General features: G+C 47.1%; 1 protein-coding gene across 1 annotated transcript in view; it reads right to left on the reverse strand.

Moving 5' to 3' along the window:
* Positions 1-538: 538 nt before the first annotated feature.
* LOC146183933 (LIM homeobox transcription factor 1-beta-like) overlaps positions 539-19907 on the reverse strand; it is a 141441-nt gene continuing 122072 nt past the window's right edge. The window contains exons 7-8 of the mRNA XM_084608772.1: positions 9544-9636; positions 539-2833 (exon numbers count right to left, since the gene is read on the reverse strand). Coding sequence (XP_084464898.1) covers positions 2583-2833; positions 9544-9636 — 344 coding nt within the window. The 3' untranslated portion in view covers positions 539-2582. The remainder of the gene's footprint in view (positions 2834-9543; positions 9637-19907) is intronic.

Here is a 19907-nt window from a genome sequence, read left to right on the forward strand (position 1 = left end):
TGTCCACATAGGACGTTGAGGTGTTGCCTCGTGTTTGTTTTTTGTTTTGTTTTGTTAATGACCCATTTTTACCTCGGAAAAAAAAAGGGCTCTGCAATAAGAACGCTACGGTACGTGGCGCAAAGTCATGTGATCAAATATCTCCAAAAGTTGTGCCATATATATCTCGACGCTGCTGGTAAACTAAAGCAAGACTGCGAATGTCCAAAGCTGTCTACTGTGGCCGTTAATGTTCAAAATCTCAGGTAAGATGAGTGCTCAGCGTTCCGTTTAGTGTGCTCAGTTTACTACACAACGCCATTGACTAGCGCTCGCACCAAACACAGTTCCGAGAAAAGTATAGTGTGGCTGTGCCGCATCATCGCTCTTTGCCACTATAAATTGATGACCTGGTGACTGGGGTATGAGCATTCAGACTCGCGTTTACTCTCAAATACATTACTGTACGACCAAGAACTAGGACCAACTTTCCTTCTGCTGTCCAGCACGATCTACCAAGGGTATTGAGCTGTTACTATATGCCTCGTGATCTGTGGCGGGTTGAGTTTAAACTACCAGCACGCGAGGTGACTACTGCCATACCAATAAGGCTGACTCGGGAGCTTGTGAGAATAGGGAACGTGTCAAAACCGTCGTCTGTACTTCAGGACAACAATTCGTGGCAAGGGGTAAACTATAAACCGACTCTTTGGACCACATTCTATGGTGGTTTAGTGAGTTTTAGGCGGATAGGAATCGCGTTATAGCAAGTATTCATGTGAGGTCTAACCGTGGTGACTCACTAACACAATGAAACACAAAACAAAATGAACAAGGGTCTACTGCAGGCCCAGTCCACTAGGCAGCATTTCGAGAAGAGGAAGGTGCTTAGTCTGGGAAAGTCCGCTTGTCAAAACGATGGTTATCAATTAGAGGGGTTCTTTAGAGCCGGGTTTATTTCGGTTTATGTCGTCAAGGGCTCCATCAGTCTGCCTTCTCTATATCAGGCCAAAGATGTCGATGGAAGGAGCATAGATACTTTCATGGAGTGGGTTTAAAGTTTAATGTAATCTTTCCAGCTTGATGCATGAATGTCTAGCGCAAAAAAGAAAGAAGAAAGAATGAAAATACGCGCGTAGTAACGTTGTAAACAAACGCATAGTCTTTGTTTCTTCTGACTTACGGCGATTAAAGTTTCATCAGACAATTATTTTTAGGATATTTTGCGCCTTCTAATTGGAATAAACATACGGCCAGACCCAAGACCATGGCTAGCTTTGTGGACGCCAAGTTTAAACGCAGTATGTTATTGCCTTTTATGATCATAATCCATGAAATACCTAGAAGAAATAAGCAAGCTGCCAGGATTTCGCGTGGAGGAAAAATGGGTTCATGAGGATAGTCCAGAAAGACAATTTGCGAAGCACATTGTGTGTTCTCGCACAGCATTAGAAAGTAAATGGCTGGAGCTTGTCTACTGCTCAGGTTGACAGCCGAAGAGGCGATGCCGTAAAAAGCTCAAGCCGAGAGCACCTACTGCCACTGTGCTGTCCATGTGACAAGAGCAATCGAGTGGGTATCGGGACGATCCAACTACAACAGCTAACGAGACTGTGGATAAGACACCAAGCAGTCGCAAGCCGCTCTGGCGACTGAAGGCTTTCAAACAACCTTTGTGAATCGCGAACTTCGTTGTGCTTGGAATTTGCAGAAATTCAGTTTTTTTTTTATTTTTGTGTAAGTCCTGCACCAACTGAAATGTTTGTTTCCCGCTCTGTTCATCGGCATGTTTGAAGTGAGAGCGCAGTGCGGTCGCAGGTGCAGGCCTCGCAGTTCCGCCGACCGCTGGCAGGATTTCAGAGGTAAACAGCTGTCTTTTGCCCACTGTAACTTGCGTCACCCCTGCGCCACTCCCCCTTGTCCGACGTGTCGCTTCATTTCCGCCGTGTTCATAATGCACCTTTCCAACATGTGTTCGCCAGACGTAGTCGTAAGAATATAACGCGACAACTAGGACGCACGCTAGCTGTACGGTTTTACTACAAGTCAAGTTATACAACGGTGGCCGTGCTGGGCGTACTTATTAAATACAGAGGCACTCCTCGGACATGAAAAAAAAAATCTTTTGCGGCAAATATTTTGAAAAGTAGCCCACTCACGGAGCGTTTGGAGCGTGCCTAGCACGCACCATAGGGTTATCCGACCTCTGAATATTAAGAATGCGTCAACCCGTTTTCCTGCACTGCCACACCAAAACGCATGGAACAATGACATGACATGCGAGAACGACATAAGGTAAGGGGTAAAATGAAGACAATTTCCTCAAACTTCAGCAACTAAAAACACCCACGGTGTAGCACTAAGCGCCGCAGCGACCTCAGCACAGACCACGTGGGTCTCTAATTTCTACCAAAGTTCTCGTCTTTGCACGTGTTGCCTCATCGATGTGGAATGTCTGCGCAGCGAAGCCGAGTTGAAAAGGTGCACTGTACAAAGGCGCAGTGGTCGGCCCTCCACCGCTACAGCTGCCCTCGGACTGCGGCGGAGTGGCGATTTCTGCGATGCCGGCGCGGCGCGGCGATGGCGGCGGCGCCCTGGCACCGTCAGTTGGAGCCACCCAGGCACTCGCACTCGTTGTTGCTGAAGTAGGAGGTCTGCATCGAGTAAAGCTTGTCGATGGGGTTTACGGCTGGCGAGGCGAACATGGTGGCGTCCTGCAGCGGCGGGGGAGGCTGTCCGCCGCTCCCAGCCCCAATCAGCACGTCCTCGAGGCCGCTTAAGGAAGTCTCGCTTTCCATTGAAATCTCCGACTTGAGGTACGTCGGATCCACGTGAGTCGGCCCGTAGTAGGTACCTTCGAAAAGAGGCAGCAGTGACTTCAACAATGCGTCACTCTTGGGAAATTGTGAAGCATTTTATATCTTGTTATTATAAAAGAAGAAAAACAACGAGGAGTTGCAAGATTAAGCTTGGCACCAACGTAAGTAAAAGACGAACACACAGAAGAGATACATGGGACAACTGCTGGTCCCGTGTATTCCGTCTGTGTGTTTAATCATGAATCACCATCTCGTCCAACTTTCTGCTTTACTTGAGGAGTTGCAATGTAAAACACGTTGGCCATCCATATATTTTCTCCGCCACTTAATCGATGGTTGATTATTAAAATTCACGAGCTCAGAAAAAGAGTATGACACAGCATCTAACTAAACTAGATGTACGTACATGCGAAAGATGGCTAAAAAGTCTAATGGTATCGGGTCCAGTAGACTCGAAGTGTTTTAAAACAGGGGAAGCAATATTAGGCGCTTCTCAACTCGCGGGACGTAAAGCGGACTCGTAGTGTGACTCGCGAGGGCTTCAAAATAGGGAGCTGGCGGTTTTACTTTCGAGTAAAGCTTCACAACTGTAAAACAGTCATGAAAAATTAACTATCACGATAACTCTTTCTTTTTTTCTCTTTTTCTTTCCTCCTTTCTTTCTTTGTTTCTTTCTTTCTTGCTGTATTTCTTTCTTTCTCTCTCTCTATTTCTTTCAAATTTTAATACTAATTTCAGTACTAAACCGTTCAAACAACACGCGCTTCTGACATCTTCAAACCCACCAAACAATGCTTCCAAAGTCTAGAAGCTGTCCTAATGTGTAGAAGAAGTCGCATTTTCAAGCCAAACGGCGGCGCGGAAGGAGGAGCCGGATATAAGCGCTAACTCATCCACCGGCACTAGATCCTTTAAAAGAAAGACCACAACGTATCTTGCAGGGCATGTTGAAGCAATGAAGGACCATACAAATGGGTTGACTTGAAACAATGGTGAAGAAGTTGACACACAAAGATTTGGTTTGGTTTATGAGTTTAACGTCCCAAAGCAATTCAGACTATGAGAGACGCCATAGTGGAGGGCTTCAGAAGTCTGGGCCTCCTGAGGTTCTTTAACGTGCATTGACATCGCACAGCCCACGGCCGCCTATCCTTTCGCCTTCACCGAAAAGCGGCTCCATAGTGGAGGGCTCCAGAAATCTCGGCCTCCTGGGGTTCTTTAACGTGCACTGACATCGCACAGCACACGGGTGCCTAGCCTTTCGCCTTCACCGAAAAGCGGCTGCCGCGGCCGGGATTACATCCCGCAGCCTTGGGCACAAAAGTCGAGCGACCTAACTACTGCACCTCCGCGGCGGGGCCCCACTGAAAGGGGTGGCTGAAACAATCTAGCCCTTCAACCAATTTTGTTTAGCCATACTTTTACGTACAACACGTACTTCGCCTGAGCTGAGGGAGCCTGAGCTGAAGAATTCAACGTACCACTAGCGCCACCTTGTGGCCATCACAGTAGGACGACGGCGGCTGCCACAGCTGGAGGCGCGGAAGGGCCGGCCGAAAATCACCGAAGTCGAAGGCACGTTCCTGCGTTTCCAAGCGCTATATGCTTCGATAAGAATGTTGCTGCGTGCTTGTTTCTGTCGTCTCCTTACTAAAGGAGGAGTTGCAGAGCTAGAGTTTTGCAGCCGGACGTGTATGGAAGATATTTAGCAACATGAAACTGGATTTAAGTTTTTTGGGGGTCTCCTGAGACAACCAGTGATACGAAATGAAGAAATGATGGCTGAAGCCCATCGAGAGCCAAAGTGGGAGCGCGCCAGCACTCAACACACGTAATCGCGTATTTTTTCGACGTCTGGCGCGGAAGCAGTTTAAACAAAACCTGGGGCACTGAGGGGAAAATATATCGATTTCGTTCAGCTAACAATAAACCTCTAAACCTCTCAGGTACTTCTACCCCCCCCCCCTTTCCGGACGCGTCCCCCAACGACTCCAAGACCACGAGTCAAAGGCTGCGCTACGGGAATTTGTTCCTTTTCACGCCAGCAACAAGCGCAAGACGCGTGCTTCTTTCCAAAGGCTACTCGGGGGAAGGAGCAGCTCTACATATAAATATTTGCATTGTAGCCAGCATTGCAACACGGAGGTAGAAGATCGACAAGACAATTGGCCCCTTTTAGATAGAGCCAACACGCTTCCAGAACACGGCTGTCGCTGCGGTGTTCCCCTCAGCCGCTGCTCCTCGGGACGGCGGTTCCCTGCTAAGCCTACATGAACCGGGCCGCAGTTTTGACCCCGGGTTGCTCCTGTAACACTAAATGATACCAGTTTTTGTTGCTTCTCGTTTGTGCGCTCTTTTTCCATGCTGTACAGAACGCGGCTTCGCATCTACCGTGACAGAAATAATGACCGTATATATATATATATATATATATATATATATATATATATATATATATATATATATATATATATATATATATATATCACCTGCCAGTAGACCGAAGGAATGTCAGCCTCCCTCACCATACACACAATGAAGGTCACACAATGCCTGCTTTCGTCGCCTGTGGTCATACCCATTACTGTGCTTCCTTCCATGTGCCGTCATTATTATTTTTTTCTCACACTCCCCACCTGCACTCTTTTTTCACTACCCGCCCCATCTGCTTTTTACCCCACCCACCACTACAATGCCATTGTACGCCTCTGCGCCACCTGTTTCTTTTTCCACTCTTCGCCTATAGAATCTCCCCGCATCGCTTGCATTCGCACTCCTGATGAAGGCCAGCTTCTGGTCGAAATGCCGAGTCCAATAAAATGTTTCTTTAAATGAAGCGTACACTTCGCTCTCTCTCTCTCTCTCTCTCTCTCTCTCTCTCTATATATATATATATATATATATATATATATATATATATATATATATATATATATATATATATATATATATATATATATATATATATATATATACATGGTCATTATTACTCATTTGCGATAGGGATTCGAACCGATGACATATGGACCTCCAATTGTGTGCCGTTAACTGTGAGTGCAGGTGTCCACCTAGAAGCGAGACAAATAGCGCTTCTTCCTTTCCTCCTAAAACTAAATCTCGTATCATAATTGTGACGCCATTGCGCTTTATGCGGCGTTCAGGGTGGGGTCGTACCATTTCTATTCCCATTTGGCACCCATCTACTAGTCAAGTTGGAGGTTCATGTGCGATAGGGATTCGAATCGATGACATATGTACATCAAATTGTATGTCGTTAACTGTAAGCTCATGTGTCCATCTAGAAGTGAGACAGCCTTTCCTGTCTTCTAAACCAATTTTTATTTTATGGAAGGCACACTTTGTCGCCTATTGTGCCCATCCATCAATGTTTATACCACCAAACAAAACCATGCGAAACAGTGGTTTCGAACGCCTTAATTAGATTAGGCGGAGCTAAACCTCGGCGCTGGCATGGTTGGTCCACTCGCTCATGGAGTAGGCTTGGCACTAGGCTACCGCGGCGGCTTTCTGGCTTGTTTCACGAAGCAGTCTTTTCCTGTTCGCTCTATATGTGCTTATTACTCGTGTAACATTGTATATTCGGACTGGAGAAGATGCCCAAGTTTCGTGCTTTCAGGTGCCGCAACAAAAAAAGAGTCCAGCAATGCGGCGTTCGCGAGCAAACGAAGATTTGTATGAAAGGGGTTAATCATATGACCTGATTGGACTGGTTATCGGACTAGTCATTGAACAAGTGCCATGAATATTGGTCGCAGAGATCGTCTTAAGAGCCACCTGCCGCCTTTTACTTGAGTTGCATCCGACTACAGTACATCTACGCTTCGCTGAGTGTTTATCAAAACATCGCTGCGGCTGCCATGCCGGACGTCCGCCTGTATGTATGGGTGAGCAACTCTGCCTGACAGTGCGTGAAGCACGCCTACAGTACGCATCAGCTATGCCTTGCGCGCCCGTACCGAGTTACTAAACATTCCGACTGGAACCAGCGTTTCGCGACTTGCCCTATTGCTGAAGTTTGAGTTACCAGATATCATAACGCCTCGTAATTTCTTGTAGTCATTTGTTAAAATGTTGCCTTTAAGTGTAACAAATTTGCCAGACATGTAGGCATAACTATAGGCTACTAACTGAAACAAAAAAAGAAAGAAAGAAAGAAAGAAAGATAGATAGATAGATAGATAGATAGATAGATAGATAGATAGATAGATAGATAGATAGATAGATAGATAGATAGATAGATAGATAGATAGATAGATAGATAGATAGATAGATAGATAGATAGATAGATAGATAGATAGATAGATAGATAGATAGATAGATAGATAGATAGATAGATAGATAGATAGATAGATAGATAGATAGATAGATAGATAGATAGATAGATAGATAGATAGATAGATAGATAGATAGATAGATAGATAGATAGATAGATAGATAGATAGATAGATAGATAGATAGATAGATAGATAGATAGATAGATAGATAGATAGATAGATGTTATCAGCATCCCCTTTTTAACGGGGTGATGAGAAATGTCACCTAGCTCGCAAACGTTACGTGCTCAATACCTTTTTAGGTTAATTATTTCCTCTACGCAGTTCAACACTGCTTACTGGACCTTTTCCACCAATCTTCAAGTTGCCTCTTACTTGCTTCCTCTGTTTCATAATGTAGCCTGCCATGGATGTCACGAAAGCCCAGTGCTGCTCGAATCCCTGCGTCGGCGTTGTGTACTGTTGGTTGACGTGCTTTACATTCTAAATAATATGTTGAATAGTTTCCCTACTTTGCCTGCAGCAACAGCAAATGTCATCCGTACTGTCAATTTTTTGCCGGTAGCACTTCGTACTCAAGCACCCAGCCCTAGCCTCGAAAAGTAAAACGCTACTTTTAGATTTGTAAAAAAAATTTATTTCAATTTTAGTCTTAGCTGCCTATAAAGCTTCAGCGTCGGTTTGTCCACCATTCTCTTTTTCTAATAAGAATGTTTTGAGGATTTTACTATTTCTTTAAGATGCGTTTTCTATCGTTTTTCCTATGACATTTGTATTTATTTGCAAGCCACCTAGTTCTCCTCCATGTCGTATCAAAACTGCACCGGTACAGGTACCTGAAAGTCTTAGCTGCCCAGCTCTTCTCATTCATTGTCTCAAGCGTTCTTCATAATGCACCTTACTTTTCGCCTCTCGCGCTTCGAACGCCGACCATCCCATATCACCCTGAACCGCCTCATTAGTAGTGGCTCCATATGCCTCAAAGCAAGTCTGCCGACTGTCCTCTGCTTTGTTTCAAGCGCCAAAGTAGTGGCAGATATCCCAAGCACAGCACAGCGTTTGCAAACGCCAAGCCTGGTACTATTGCTTCTGATGTGGCAGCCCCATCTGTGGCTGAAAAGTACAAACTGGGGCGCCAGCTTTGGCCGCAGTTATCTTGCGCGCTTTCTTTCAAGTGTGCACGCTTGCGCGTCGCAACGGATCGCGTACATTGCATCTTCTGAAAGATTAGACTGACGTCACTTCCGCAAGGTGAACATAAGATATTCATTAGTCACGTCTACTCTGTAGAGGAGACGACTGAGGACGAGCGTTTGACCGTGAAATGCGTTTCTAAAGTCAGCAGTCACATCGTGTACGACGTGGGAAATCCGGCGTTTAGTTATACGCTTGAAATATGCAAAGTGCCACCAACGCTGTGGAATGAAGCAGCACACGTGTCCATCGTAGTAGTGATCGGCTGTCGCATGCGACGTATCAGTGCTTTTTTATTTCATATATTGAGACCTTACTAAAGGAAGCGCTCGTTGTCGAAGCACAAGCTGCATTAATCCGAGCCTTTGACAACGTACGCAGCAGTAATAGCGCAGCGCTTATTAGGCCACGCTTGATGGGACGATACATTGAGAACTGATGCAATCGATGAAGGATGATGAGTACAGAGTATACAAGCGCTGTCTCTCGGCTACTCTGCGTGCTCGCGCAGGGTTTAGACCAACATGCCGTAATACTTGTTAAGCTGTCGCCGCGAATTTTAACTTTGAATGTGAGAGAGCTGTGAGTAGCGGCAATTTCACCCGATGATGAAATCAACAGTATCAAAGCTCAATTTCCTCAATACACAATCATAACTGCTCTTTTATAACTTTCCTACGGGTAAAAGGAGGCGAATGGTAGCCATAATTACCGTAGTCTTCACGTGCGTTGCCTTGCGTTACCTTCTAGCTCACTTGAAAGAAAGTTGAAAACTCCGACAGCAGTTGCGGAAAGCTAGATAAGAACCCCAGAACTAAGTATATTACTCTTAATTTGGGGACCCACGCTTGTAGCATTTCCTTAACACTCCCTCATCCTGGTGCTGGCACATTTATTTCGCGACTTGATTTCAACCTTTCGGTATTCAGTGTACTCTTGTGGCCGCCCACGAAACAATACTTGTTACCCCCATTTTTCTTCGTCAAGGCCGCTATTGTCATCGCGAAAATACATCATTGTCTCATCGCACCTACAGAATAAACTAGCCGACCGGGTCGAGCGTCTGATCCGGGGGCGCCCTATATGTACGTTTCACAGCTCTCCACCTGGGGAGAATGTAGCGCTGCCTTCACGCGACTAAACTTGAGCCAAGGTTCCTTCAAAGAAGGCAAAATGAAGTACACTATAGCGAAGCCTTACGCGCAGCTCTCTGCTACTCGCAGCGCCCCTCACGAGCGGGAACAGGCTTCTCTTACCGTCGTGATGCGTACCGTAAGGGAGAGGCTGCAGCTGGTACGGAGATCCCACGGCAGACGACTCGAGAAGCCCTAGCCTCGAAAAGGGCGGGGCTGCATAGAGAAAAAATGGTGCTGTTTGCATAGTGCTTAATGCATCCCTCCCCCTCCCCTCAAAAAACAAAAATAAAAACAAAACCGCGAAATTTCCTGATGTCTATGGTTAGCGTCTATACACACCACAATAAATAAATGAATAAGTAAATAAATAAATTGTAACGACCTTTATTGCAAGGCGAGCTCGTTTGCTAGGGCTGGGTCGAGGTTTGCAGGTAGGCGCTTGCAAGGTAGGCGCTCGCGTCTCGTGCCGGCGCGCTGGCGCCAGGTCTTCTTCTTTACAATCACCCCCCCCCCCCCCCCCCTCCCCGGAGAAGAGGGAGCCATCCTGGCGACTTAAGGGGACAACAACACGTCTGGGCCGTAGTACGGTTTGAGCCGAGAAACATGGACGGTCTCACACCCGCGTCGTCGAAGGTCTGGCGAAGGCGTGACGGGCTCAACAAAGTGACGGGTGAGGTGCGCTCAAGGACGTGGTAGGGTCGTTGGTATCTCGGCAGTAGCATGGAGGAGAGGACAGGTGAGGCACAAGGCACACGTAGCTAAACACGGGCGTGCGGAATATTTATTTATTTACAAAAAAAACAAAAATAAATTAATGAATAAGTAAATTGACACCTGATCGTAATGGGAAAACCAGGACAATACAATATTTGCATTTCTCCTTCGTAATGTATGTAAAATTGCAGAATTAATTTATTTTTACTGATTCTGCCTCGGCCAGATTCTGTGAAGCTCTCAGTGCGATTCCCCTATTAGGAAGCAGAAATGACATAGCTACAGCCAGACGACGCTTCAATGTACGGAAGTAAAATGGCATGAATGTTGCGCGGAATATTTGTACTTCAGAAAGGTTATATGATGAAGCATGAAATGCTTGTACGAATATCCTTAAAGTGCTAGAAGGCAAATAGGAGCAAACAAAATTTTTAAAATGCAACGACACCAGATGTGGTGGGAGGGTTTTCCAGAGCAATAAGTGAGGCTTTGTGAATGGCCATGAGTTCGACCGTGGTGACATCTGGTAACTCGTTCGTTGAAATGAGTTCAGCACTGATCGCCAGTCCGGTGAAAGCTCGGTAAACCGAGACTGCTGAGCGAGTGCCCTCTTCATCCGCATGGGACGCAGCACCACTGTAAAAACACGTGCTTGACGGATCCCTGGAGGTCATGTGGAGATTGGTGTAGTGTCGTCGGCGTTCCGCTTGTTATCGAGGATCCATGCACGTAGGTAGTGGTTTGAGGTCAACAACGCTGAAGTCCTCCTCAGGGGAAAGCTCAATTTCAGGCTCGAGGTCGTGAAGTCGCCTGCCCTGTTACGTGGAGTGGCGTCGCAGCATGCCCAGGCCGTTCCTTGTTGTAATGGTCGCAGAGATCGAGGGGAGATGAGAGTAGTGGTGTAGACTAGATCGTCCACCTTCGCACTTCGTGGAAGTCCAGTGATTACACTAAGAGCTTCGTTGAACAAGGTAAGCGTTATTTGGGTGGTGCCATCACTGCCGCCGTGTATAGAACTACGCATTGAGTCTTTTCAGGTGACGGTCGCGTGCTGAGGAGGAATTATGCGATGCAATCTTGAGCCTTTTTGCAGGCTGGCTTTCTCTTCTTGAACGCTATGCCTTCTTGTCCATATCGGGATGTCATCGAAATAAATAGGGAAGTAGAGGCCATTAACCTTTTCAAGGCGTCTTGCCAAGCGGGTCATCCCCATGTAGAAAGATTTTGGGGAAATTATAGCCCCTTGAGGTACTACCGCGTGATTGGTATACATTTTGCGTTCCACTCCAGGTGTTTTGGATCTCCAACGTCCGGTTTTCCAGGAAGGCTTGAAGTAGAGTGGGAGCACGGCCAATTTTGCGCCTTTCGCTGCCTCGATAAAGAATTGATGGGTGATTGTGACAAATGCCTTCTTGAGATCGACTGCTACCATGACATAAGGATTGTTGGACCTGCCTCTTTTGGCGACAATGATTGTTTCGAGAGGAGGCTGTCATAAGTACAGAAACCAATGCGAAATCCAATTTTGTTATGGTGGAGGCAGACCGCGGTATCGAGATTCCATGATATTCTCGCGAGAGCTATCCGCTCGATAAGTTTGCAGAGCATGAATTTCAATGAGGTGGGCCGTATGTAGTCGAGGTGATTGGGAGTCTTGTCTGGTTTTGGAACGGGACATAAAATGAAATGCTTCCATTCATCTTGAATTTCTTCTTTCATCCAAGACTCATTCAAAATATATAGACGTTGTTGCATGCTGGCGTCACCAAGATTTCTAATAACATTTTACTTGACTTCGTCTTTGCCAGGTGCACTATGGGTGTTAACGTTTTGCAGCTCTGTGGCGAGCTCTGACATATTGAAAGGGAAATTTATGTCACGGAAATCGGATGGTATTTCTCTTCTGTAAAATGATTTGTCGTGTGGTATGTAATGCTGAGGAAAAGCGTGCGCGACGCCGCATCTTAGAATTCACTGGTGGTCATGTAAGTCGCCAGAAGAATATCGGAGGTCACGCGAAGGGACCTCTTTCGAGGGCGTTGTTGCTGGCTAGTTGGTTTAACATTGGTAAACATCTTTTGACCATTCATGCTGCAATAAGTGGACCAGAGCTTAACTAACCCTGTCTTTTAGTCGAAGGAGGAGCAGTGACTCGGCCACCGATCTTGGTAAAGCTTCTTCGAGTAACGACGAGCCTCTGCACTCACTGTTCTGGCCTTCAACTGATGTTCATAGGGGCGGCTGTGAAATCAAGGATAATGGAAGACAGGTATTCCTCCTTTTCTAACCTAGTATGCTCAGCTCAACCAGTGTCAACCTGTTTTTTTTCTGTGTAACGATTTCTCTGCCACAAAATGAATTGTGCTCACCAGTGCCCTGCTTCCCTGCTGCCAGAAGTTCTTACCTCTTTACGCCGTTGCAACCATTCTGTCGTGATATGCTTAAAATTCATAGAGAGAAAAAGGGTGAATATGAAAGTCAGCCATAGATCCCTCAGGTGTCCACATTTCGATGCAGAAGTGGGCGCACGTCATAAAGGAGGGTAGGAATCTTGCGCTGTTTACCTCGATTGAACATTGTCCAATGTGTGCCGGCTATACTGCCCGTTCCCCTTCATGGATCACTGCCTTGTCGTGGCGGAGGGGCTTGCGAAACTCGATGAAGTCGTGAGCTCTGCTGTGTAGGGCCACCCAAGATAGACAGGTCACGGCAGAGAGTTCTGACAAAATGTGATTCACTGGAGAAGGTAATGGCAACCCACACAAGTATTTCCTGCCAAGAAAACCCTATGGCCAGTCACAATACCATTATCGATATGGCGCCGGAAGATGAGCCCCCCAGGTTGGAAGGCGTCCCACATGTTACTGGGGATGAACAAAGGGCGATTCCTAGTAACTCCAGGACGAATGAAGCGGCTGGGCTAAAGCCAAAAGGACGCTCAGTTGTGGATGTGTCGGGAAGCGACCGGCAAGTCCGATGTTGCAAGGAGATATATCACATAGCAGATGAAGCTATGTGATGTTAAGAAGATAGTGAGAGACCGGAAAGCGTGGCGTGACATGGTCCATAGGGTCACGAAGAGTCGGACACGACTGAACGCCTGAACTGAACTGATACTGCCCGTTGGCTGCCAGATCCGGGCGAGTGCTTCTGCAGGCCTTCTCGAGCTGCTGATGGCTTCTTCGAGCTTTTTCACTTGCGTGAGGCACTCGTGGTAGCCTTTAATTTTGAAGTCACTGAACTGGATGATCTTCATCTCAATGTAGCGGCATAGTTCAGGGCGGTTGTTTACTTCCATCCAGTAGTAGCCCCGATCAAGACTTTTATCTGCCTGCTGTAGTAGTCCATGATTATCTTGGCATCATCAACTACATTCGTAATTACAGCTTTATAGGTAGCTACCAAATCAACTTGCAGCTACTGTGATTGGTCGTTGTTATTGTCGGCCACGTTTCTAGAAGCGTCCTTCTCCTCTTCCTTAATAGATTTCCTTTGATGTCGATTTTGTTTGAAATTTATCCATGTATTACGCGTTCAAACTCAAAAGTATGGTAACTTTTTTTTTCTCTCCCTTCTTCTGTAGCGTTGTTGTTATCGACGCAGTAGGTTGCTATAACTCTGCACCATAGGATCGTCCTCTCCCGGGATTCCAGCAAAGCAAAGGAGAGCAAAGAAAGAAACGTGCTTTTGTTATTATTGTTAAAGAGGTGGTACTTTAACGTTTCCAAATTATGCTCCTAGGTGACGTCGCGCCATATAGGAGGGCAGGGGGAGATGTTTGGCGTACGATGGTGGGAGCGGGCTTGCGATAACCTCAACTGCCTAAGTTTGGGCTTCCTCTTTATTTGCCCGCAGCCAATCTCGCTTCTCATAAGGTCTTGCATTTCAATCCCTTATAGTATAACGTTGCTTCTTTGGCGCCTGTAAACTCTGCCACTAAATGCGATCACTTTACAAGACGTCTCAAACTGCGCGTCAGCTGCCTGCTCTGAGACACCGGCGCACCTTCATAAATATGTTATATTGTTTAGGACGCTGACTGCAGAGCCCAAAGACGCCGGTTCAGTCCTCGCTGAGGCAATAGTTTTTCGATGGATGCGAAAAGCAAGGTACCCGTGCAATGTGCGATGTATCAGTCGTAGGCACCAATGGTTGAACGGAAGAAAACTGCATTTCAAAGCTACCTAGCAACTGCTATCTGAAATCGAGACAACCGTGGAGGTGCTCCATTGTATTCACACGCATGTGTCACTGTTGTTAGATGGCGTTTAGACGCAGTTTTCCCGGCTACGTGTTATATACCACTTTTGCTTACAACTGTACATGTTGAAGAACGCCACATTCGAAACCGTCGTGAAGTTATACTGAACGCCTTTGCGTCATAGGCATGGTTACAAGGATATCAGAGAGCTGCCATCCTTCCCGTTACATCACATTCTTACATGACACTCGCGGTATCACAGAACGTTCCACGTCCGCAGCTAAATAGGAAACCGGTGCTAGTGAACACTCTCAAAGATAATAGGTTACACGCAAAATAAATACCTAAAAATGTAGAAAATTGAACACCCGTCGGCGTAGCTAAGTTGGTAGAGCATCGGACGCGCACTTCTGAAGTGATGGGTTTGGATCCCGCAGGCAGCATTTGGTTTTTTACGCGACATCATAAGGGCCCTTTGGCGCAGAAAAGTCAGCGTCGGCGTTTTGATTTCAAGGCTTAAATTTTCAGGAAACAAAGAAATAATAACGAATTCTTGCAGACCCACGCAATATAGCTCGGTTACATGCAAGTAATTCGGTATCAAAATTGTGACGCAATTGTTCTTTCTGCGAGGTGCACGACAATGTCATACCATTTTCCTCCCCACTGCCGAAACATTATAAACAGTTTCAAACGCGTTCTTTGCCTTTACCTGTATTTACCGTGCCATGTTTACATATGCCCGCGTAGGATATATATACAGTCGAACGCCTCTGCAACGAACTTCTCTACAACGAAAGGGCCTGTATAACTGAACATTTTGCAGGTCCCAGCCGCATTCATATCTTTCATATGTATTGTGAATGTCTCTACAACGAAGACCAGTGCAACGAATATACCTATACAATAATAAAATTCGGGCTTTCTTGATGGTTGATTCGCTCTTCTGCAATGAAAATGTGTTGTGACGCTGCCACTGCCCTCCGCAGACGCCAGTGAGTTTCAGAGCGGGCAGGGAGCACGAGTCAAACCCACGGCAAAGACCGCTCAGGAAATTCCAGAAGCAGTAGCCATGGTGAGCGCACACCAACGGTAAAAATAAAATAAAATAAAAATGCGCAGAGAGCAGAACAAGCGAAATTTTTGACAAACAGCGCCAGTATAGCGGCCGGCAAAACGCGAAAATTATCAAGCTGCAGAGAGCCGTAATAAACTCTAGTTGGCTGTAAACTGGAAGCCAACAGTGGCGACCTCTCTGAACAATGCGCGCAAACACCGCGAAGGCGGCTGCAGCGGCGGATTTTGCACCGATCCAAATGGGAGCCTTCTAAATGAAGTAATCTTAGCGAAAGCTTGCCGGCACTTCTCACTGCATTGAGTCAGACTTATGCATTGTGCCTGTGCCTTGAAGCGTTTTCGCGCCGGCTCATCAAGTGTCATTTTCTCTTTATTGTTCTGCTCGTTCAGAACAGCGTTTAGTGCTGATAAGCGCGAAGAGTGTACGCAGTCTACACGTGGTTCGCCGACGTACGCGCGAGAAGGCTCCCTGTCAGCGGCTTTATTCGAAAGCCAAGGAGTTTTTCCGTGCGCTCGGTGTTCAATACATGTTCAAGGCGGCCAGCGGATGGCTGAGGAGTTTCAGCGTAAGAAAAAGCGTAAGAAGTAGCCGACGCACTGCGCTCTCTTGCTGAAAGCTGGCGCGAGTCGGAGCTGCTACAAAGTCCTAGAAGAGTAGAGACCAGAAGATATATTTAATGCTAATGAAACTGCCTTTTTCATGACCTGCTTCCTGACAAAACACTCTGCGAGCAGAGAAGAAAGACCGTGCTGGTTTGTTGCAACGCTGCAGGTACAGAGAAGCTGAAGCCACTTGTGGTCGGACCGTCTGCGAACCCTCGGTGCCTTAAAGGCATGCGTAGCCGTCCGGCTGAGTAAGAGGCCAACAAAAAAAGCCTGGATGACGGCGGATTTTTTTCAAGCCTGGCTATTGCAGCTGAAAAAAAAAAACTTATGCGGCTGAAAAACCGCAATACTGTCGAAAATTCCTGAACACAGTGGGATATCTGGTGCTGCGGACACAGTACAAACTCCAATTGTCCGGATAGTGCTAACATTTTAATTAGCGCAGTTTGCTGGTTTGTCACAAAGGCGAGGTCGAAGCAGTGAACAAGACGAAGCGCCAGCAGTGTTTGAAACGGAGGAAACTGTGCAGTGCGAGGAAATAGGGCGCATTTAAACTATGACGCTCAGTTTATGTGTGTGTGTTGCGTTTTATGGCACATAAGTAACTAAGGCTATCATGCGCCAAACGCAGGCAAGTGCTCAGCTTAAATGCGCCCATGCGCCCTATATATATATATATATATATATATATATATATATATATATATATATATATATATATATATATATATATATATATATTTCAGTATCATCATTAGATAGGTATAGTTGAGTGGGTTTTCGCATCCACTCCGCTCAGCGAGCTATCGGGAGCATGAAAGCGAAACGTCTCCTCGTTCCCGCTCCCGCGCGAGCCAAGCGAGCCTGGAGCGGCGCGGCGAGCGGGACTCGTGAAGCCTTGTGGTCTCTTGTCAATCTCATAAGCCCCATTGCTATCGAATAATGTAGTGAAGCTACAAAATATGACTTTATTTAGCAGCTCTACTACAAAAAACGAAGTTTGATTGATAACTTGTTTGCTATAACTTCACCTCTAATCGATAGGTGGCGCGACCGATACCTTGCTCTTAGTAGGCGAGCAACCGCTGGGCTAAAACTCTTTAATGTGCTATGCTCCGCTGGGGTTATAGCTATAGGGGAGCGGGATGCAGTTCCGCTCAGCTATAACTCTCTATTATCAGCCGGACTATATCCACTGCAGGGCGAAGGCCCCTCCCATATTCCTCTAATTAACCCGGTCCTGTGCTATCTGCATCCACTTGATCCCTGCGAACTTCTTAAGCTCATCCGCCCACCTAACTTTCTTCCACCCCCTGCTACGCTTTCCGTCCCTTGGATTCCAGTTTGTTACCCTAAGCACCCATCGGTTATCCTCTCTTCGCACTACATATCCTGCCCATGCCCATTTATGCTATATATACGAAGTGCCGCTGCGCTGCTCAAGCTCGCTTGTGTGTGCCTAGACTTGCTGTGTGCTTGTGTTGTCCGCCGTGCAGCTTACAGAGAACTATATTCCCTGTTAAAACACAGTACAACCCACTTTCACTTGGTGGAGGTGAGGATTTCCTGCCGCCCTGGAGCTCCGCAGCCGCACACTCCCGACAACAGCCATGACCGACGCTAGTACCTCTGCTCCAACCGGCCCCTCATCCCCGGTCTTCTGCGCTGGAGCTTTGCGCCAGCGGGATCCTCTTATCTTCAGCGGAACCGGCGACCACGGCGTGGTAGACTGGCTGGCCTCATATGAGCGGGTCAGTACTCACAACTGCTGGGACGACAGCCAAAAATTCAATAACGTCATATTCTACCTAACGGACGTTGAAAACTTATGGTTCCGCAACCACGAGGCCGATATCACATCTTGGTCTGCTTTCAAGACTTGTTTTGCCGATATCTTCAGCCGGCCTGCAGTGCGCAAGCTGTGCGCTGAGCAACGCCGGTGCGGCCGTGCACAGCTTCCTGGCGAGAATTTTACAAGTTATCTTGAAGATGTTGTAGACCTGTGCAAGCGCGTAGACACTTCATTGCCAGAATGCGCCAAGATTGGTCATATTTTGCAAGGAATTGACGATGATGTGTTCCAGATGCTTCTGGCCAGAAATCCAGCAACCGTCGTCGACGTTATCAGCACATACCAACACTTTGATGAATTACGCAAGCGCCGTGAAATCACTCGTTCTTCGTTCTTGCACCCGGAGCCTCTTGCAGCTTCAACACCTGACGCAGGACAGTCGTTCTTGCTGCCATAAATAAATCAGTTGTTCGAGAAGAAGTTGCCCGTTAACTATCTCTCGTTCACCAACGTCCTAACACTCCCTCTCCTTTGGTGCCAAAGTTGCAAGTCATCCGCGAGCAAGCCGCAGAAGCACTTCCCGCGCTTCCTGAAGCTTCTGTCGCTTCTTTGACTATACGTCGGAGCACCAGTACAGTATAGCCAACCTTCTGTTCCAGCCCCTTTGACCTGCGCGGCAGTGACTGCGCGGCCTTCGTCTGAGCCGTTACCACCCATGCAGTCTGTCCTACGCCACGCATCGCTTCCTCAAACGACTCCTTATTGTGTGTCAGCGGCAGAGCGTCGCGTAATCAGTCAACAAGTTGAGGACATGTCACAACGTGGTGTAATCTGTCCGTCCTAGAGCCCCTGGTCTTCACCAGTGGTGCTAGTAAAGAAGAAAGATGGTTCCACTCGCTTTTGTATCGATTACCGGTGGCTCAACAAAATTACCCACAAGGACAATTACCCCCTTCCGCGTATACACGACACCCTTGATTGCCTCCAAGGTGCTAATTATTTTTCGTCTCTTGATTTACTGTCCGTTTACTGGCAAGTGCCGATGGCCACCTGCGACAAAAAGAAGACCGTAATTGTGACGCCGCATGGCCTCTATGAATTTAATGTGATGCCATTTGGTCTGTGCAACGCACCCGCCACATTCGAGAGGATGATGGATAAGATCTTGCGGAAATTCAAGTGGCGCATCTGCCTCTCCTACTTGGATGACATTGTTGTCCTTTCCACCGACTTCGCCGCGCACCTAGAGAGCTTGCGGCAAGTTTTGGTTTGTCTTACTGACGCCGGCCTACAATTTAATCTCAAGAAGTGTCACTTCAGTGAACGGGAGTTGACCATTTTGGGGCACATCGTCTCTAAGGAAGGTGTTCGCCCTGATCCGGCTAAGCTGCGAGCAGTGGCGGAGTTTCCTAAACCGGTCTCGCTCAAGCAACTTCGAAGCTTCAGAGGTCTATGCTCGTATTTTCGGCGCTTCGTGCGGAATTTCGCTTCTATAATTGTACACTTGACGAAGCTACTCGGGGGAAGCAGTGACTTAACTGCATGGTCGGCCGAGTGCGACGAAGCAATCACCGCTTTGCGCCATCTTTTGACTTCGCCACCAATCCTTCGTCACTACGACCCCACAGCACCCACCGAGGTCCATACTGATGCGAGTGGCGTTAGCTTCGGAGCGGTCTTCGCTAAACGAAAAAATGGTTTTCACGAATACATCGTCGCGTATGCGAGTAGTGTCCTCTCCACAGCTGAATGCAACTGCTCAGCTACGGAAAAAGAGTGTTTGGCAATTGTGTGTACACTAGCAATATTCCGACCCTACCTGTACGGTCGCCAGTTTGACGTCTTGACGGACCACCACGCGTTATGTTGGCTGTCCTCTCTTAAAGACTCCTCCGGCCGCTTCGCACGATGGGCTCTCCGCCTTCAGGAATTTGACCTCCGCATTATATATCGCTCTGGTCGTAAACACATGGATGCCGACGCTTTGTCTCGGTCTCCCCTATGCAGCGATGCTGCTTACTCCTCGACGGCTGATCCCGTCTTCTCATCTCTAACCCTCGCTGATATGCCTGCGGAGCAGCGCAACGACCCGTG

Source organism: Amblyomma maculatum, chromosome 7, assembly GCF_055883805.1.
Source record: "Amblyomma maculatum isolate TAMU_Amacu chromosome 7, ASM5588380v1, whole genome shotgun sequence".
Classification (NCBI taxonomy): domain Eukaryota; kingdom Metazoa; phylum Arthropoda; class Arachnida; order Ixodida; family Ixodidae; genus Amblyomma; species Amblyomma maculatum.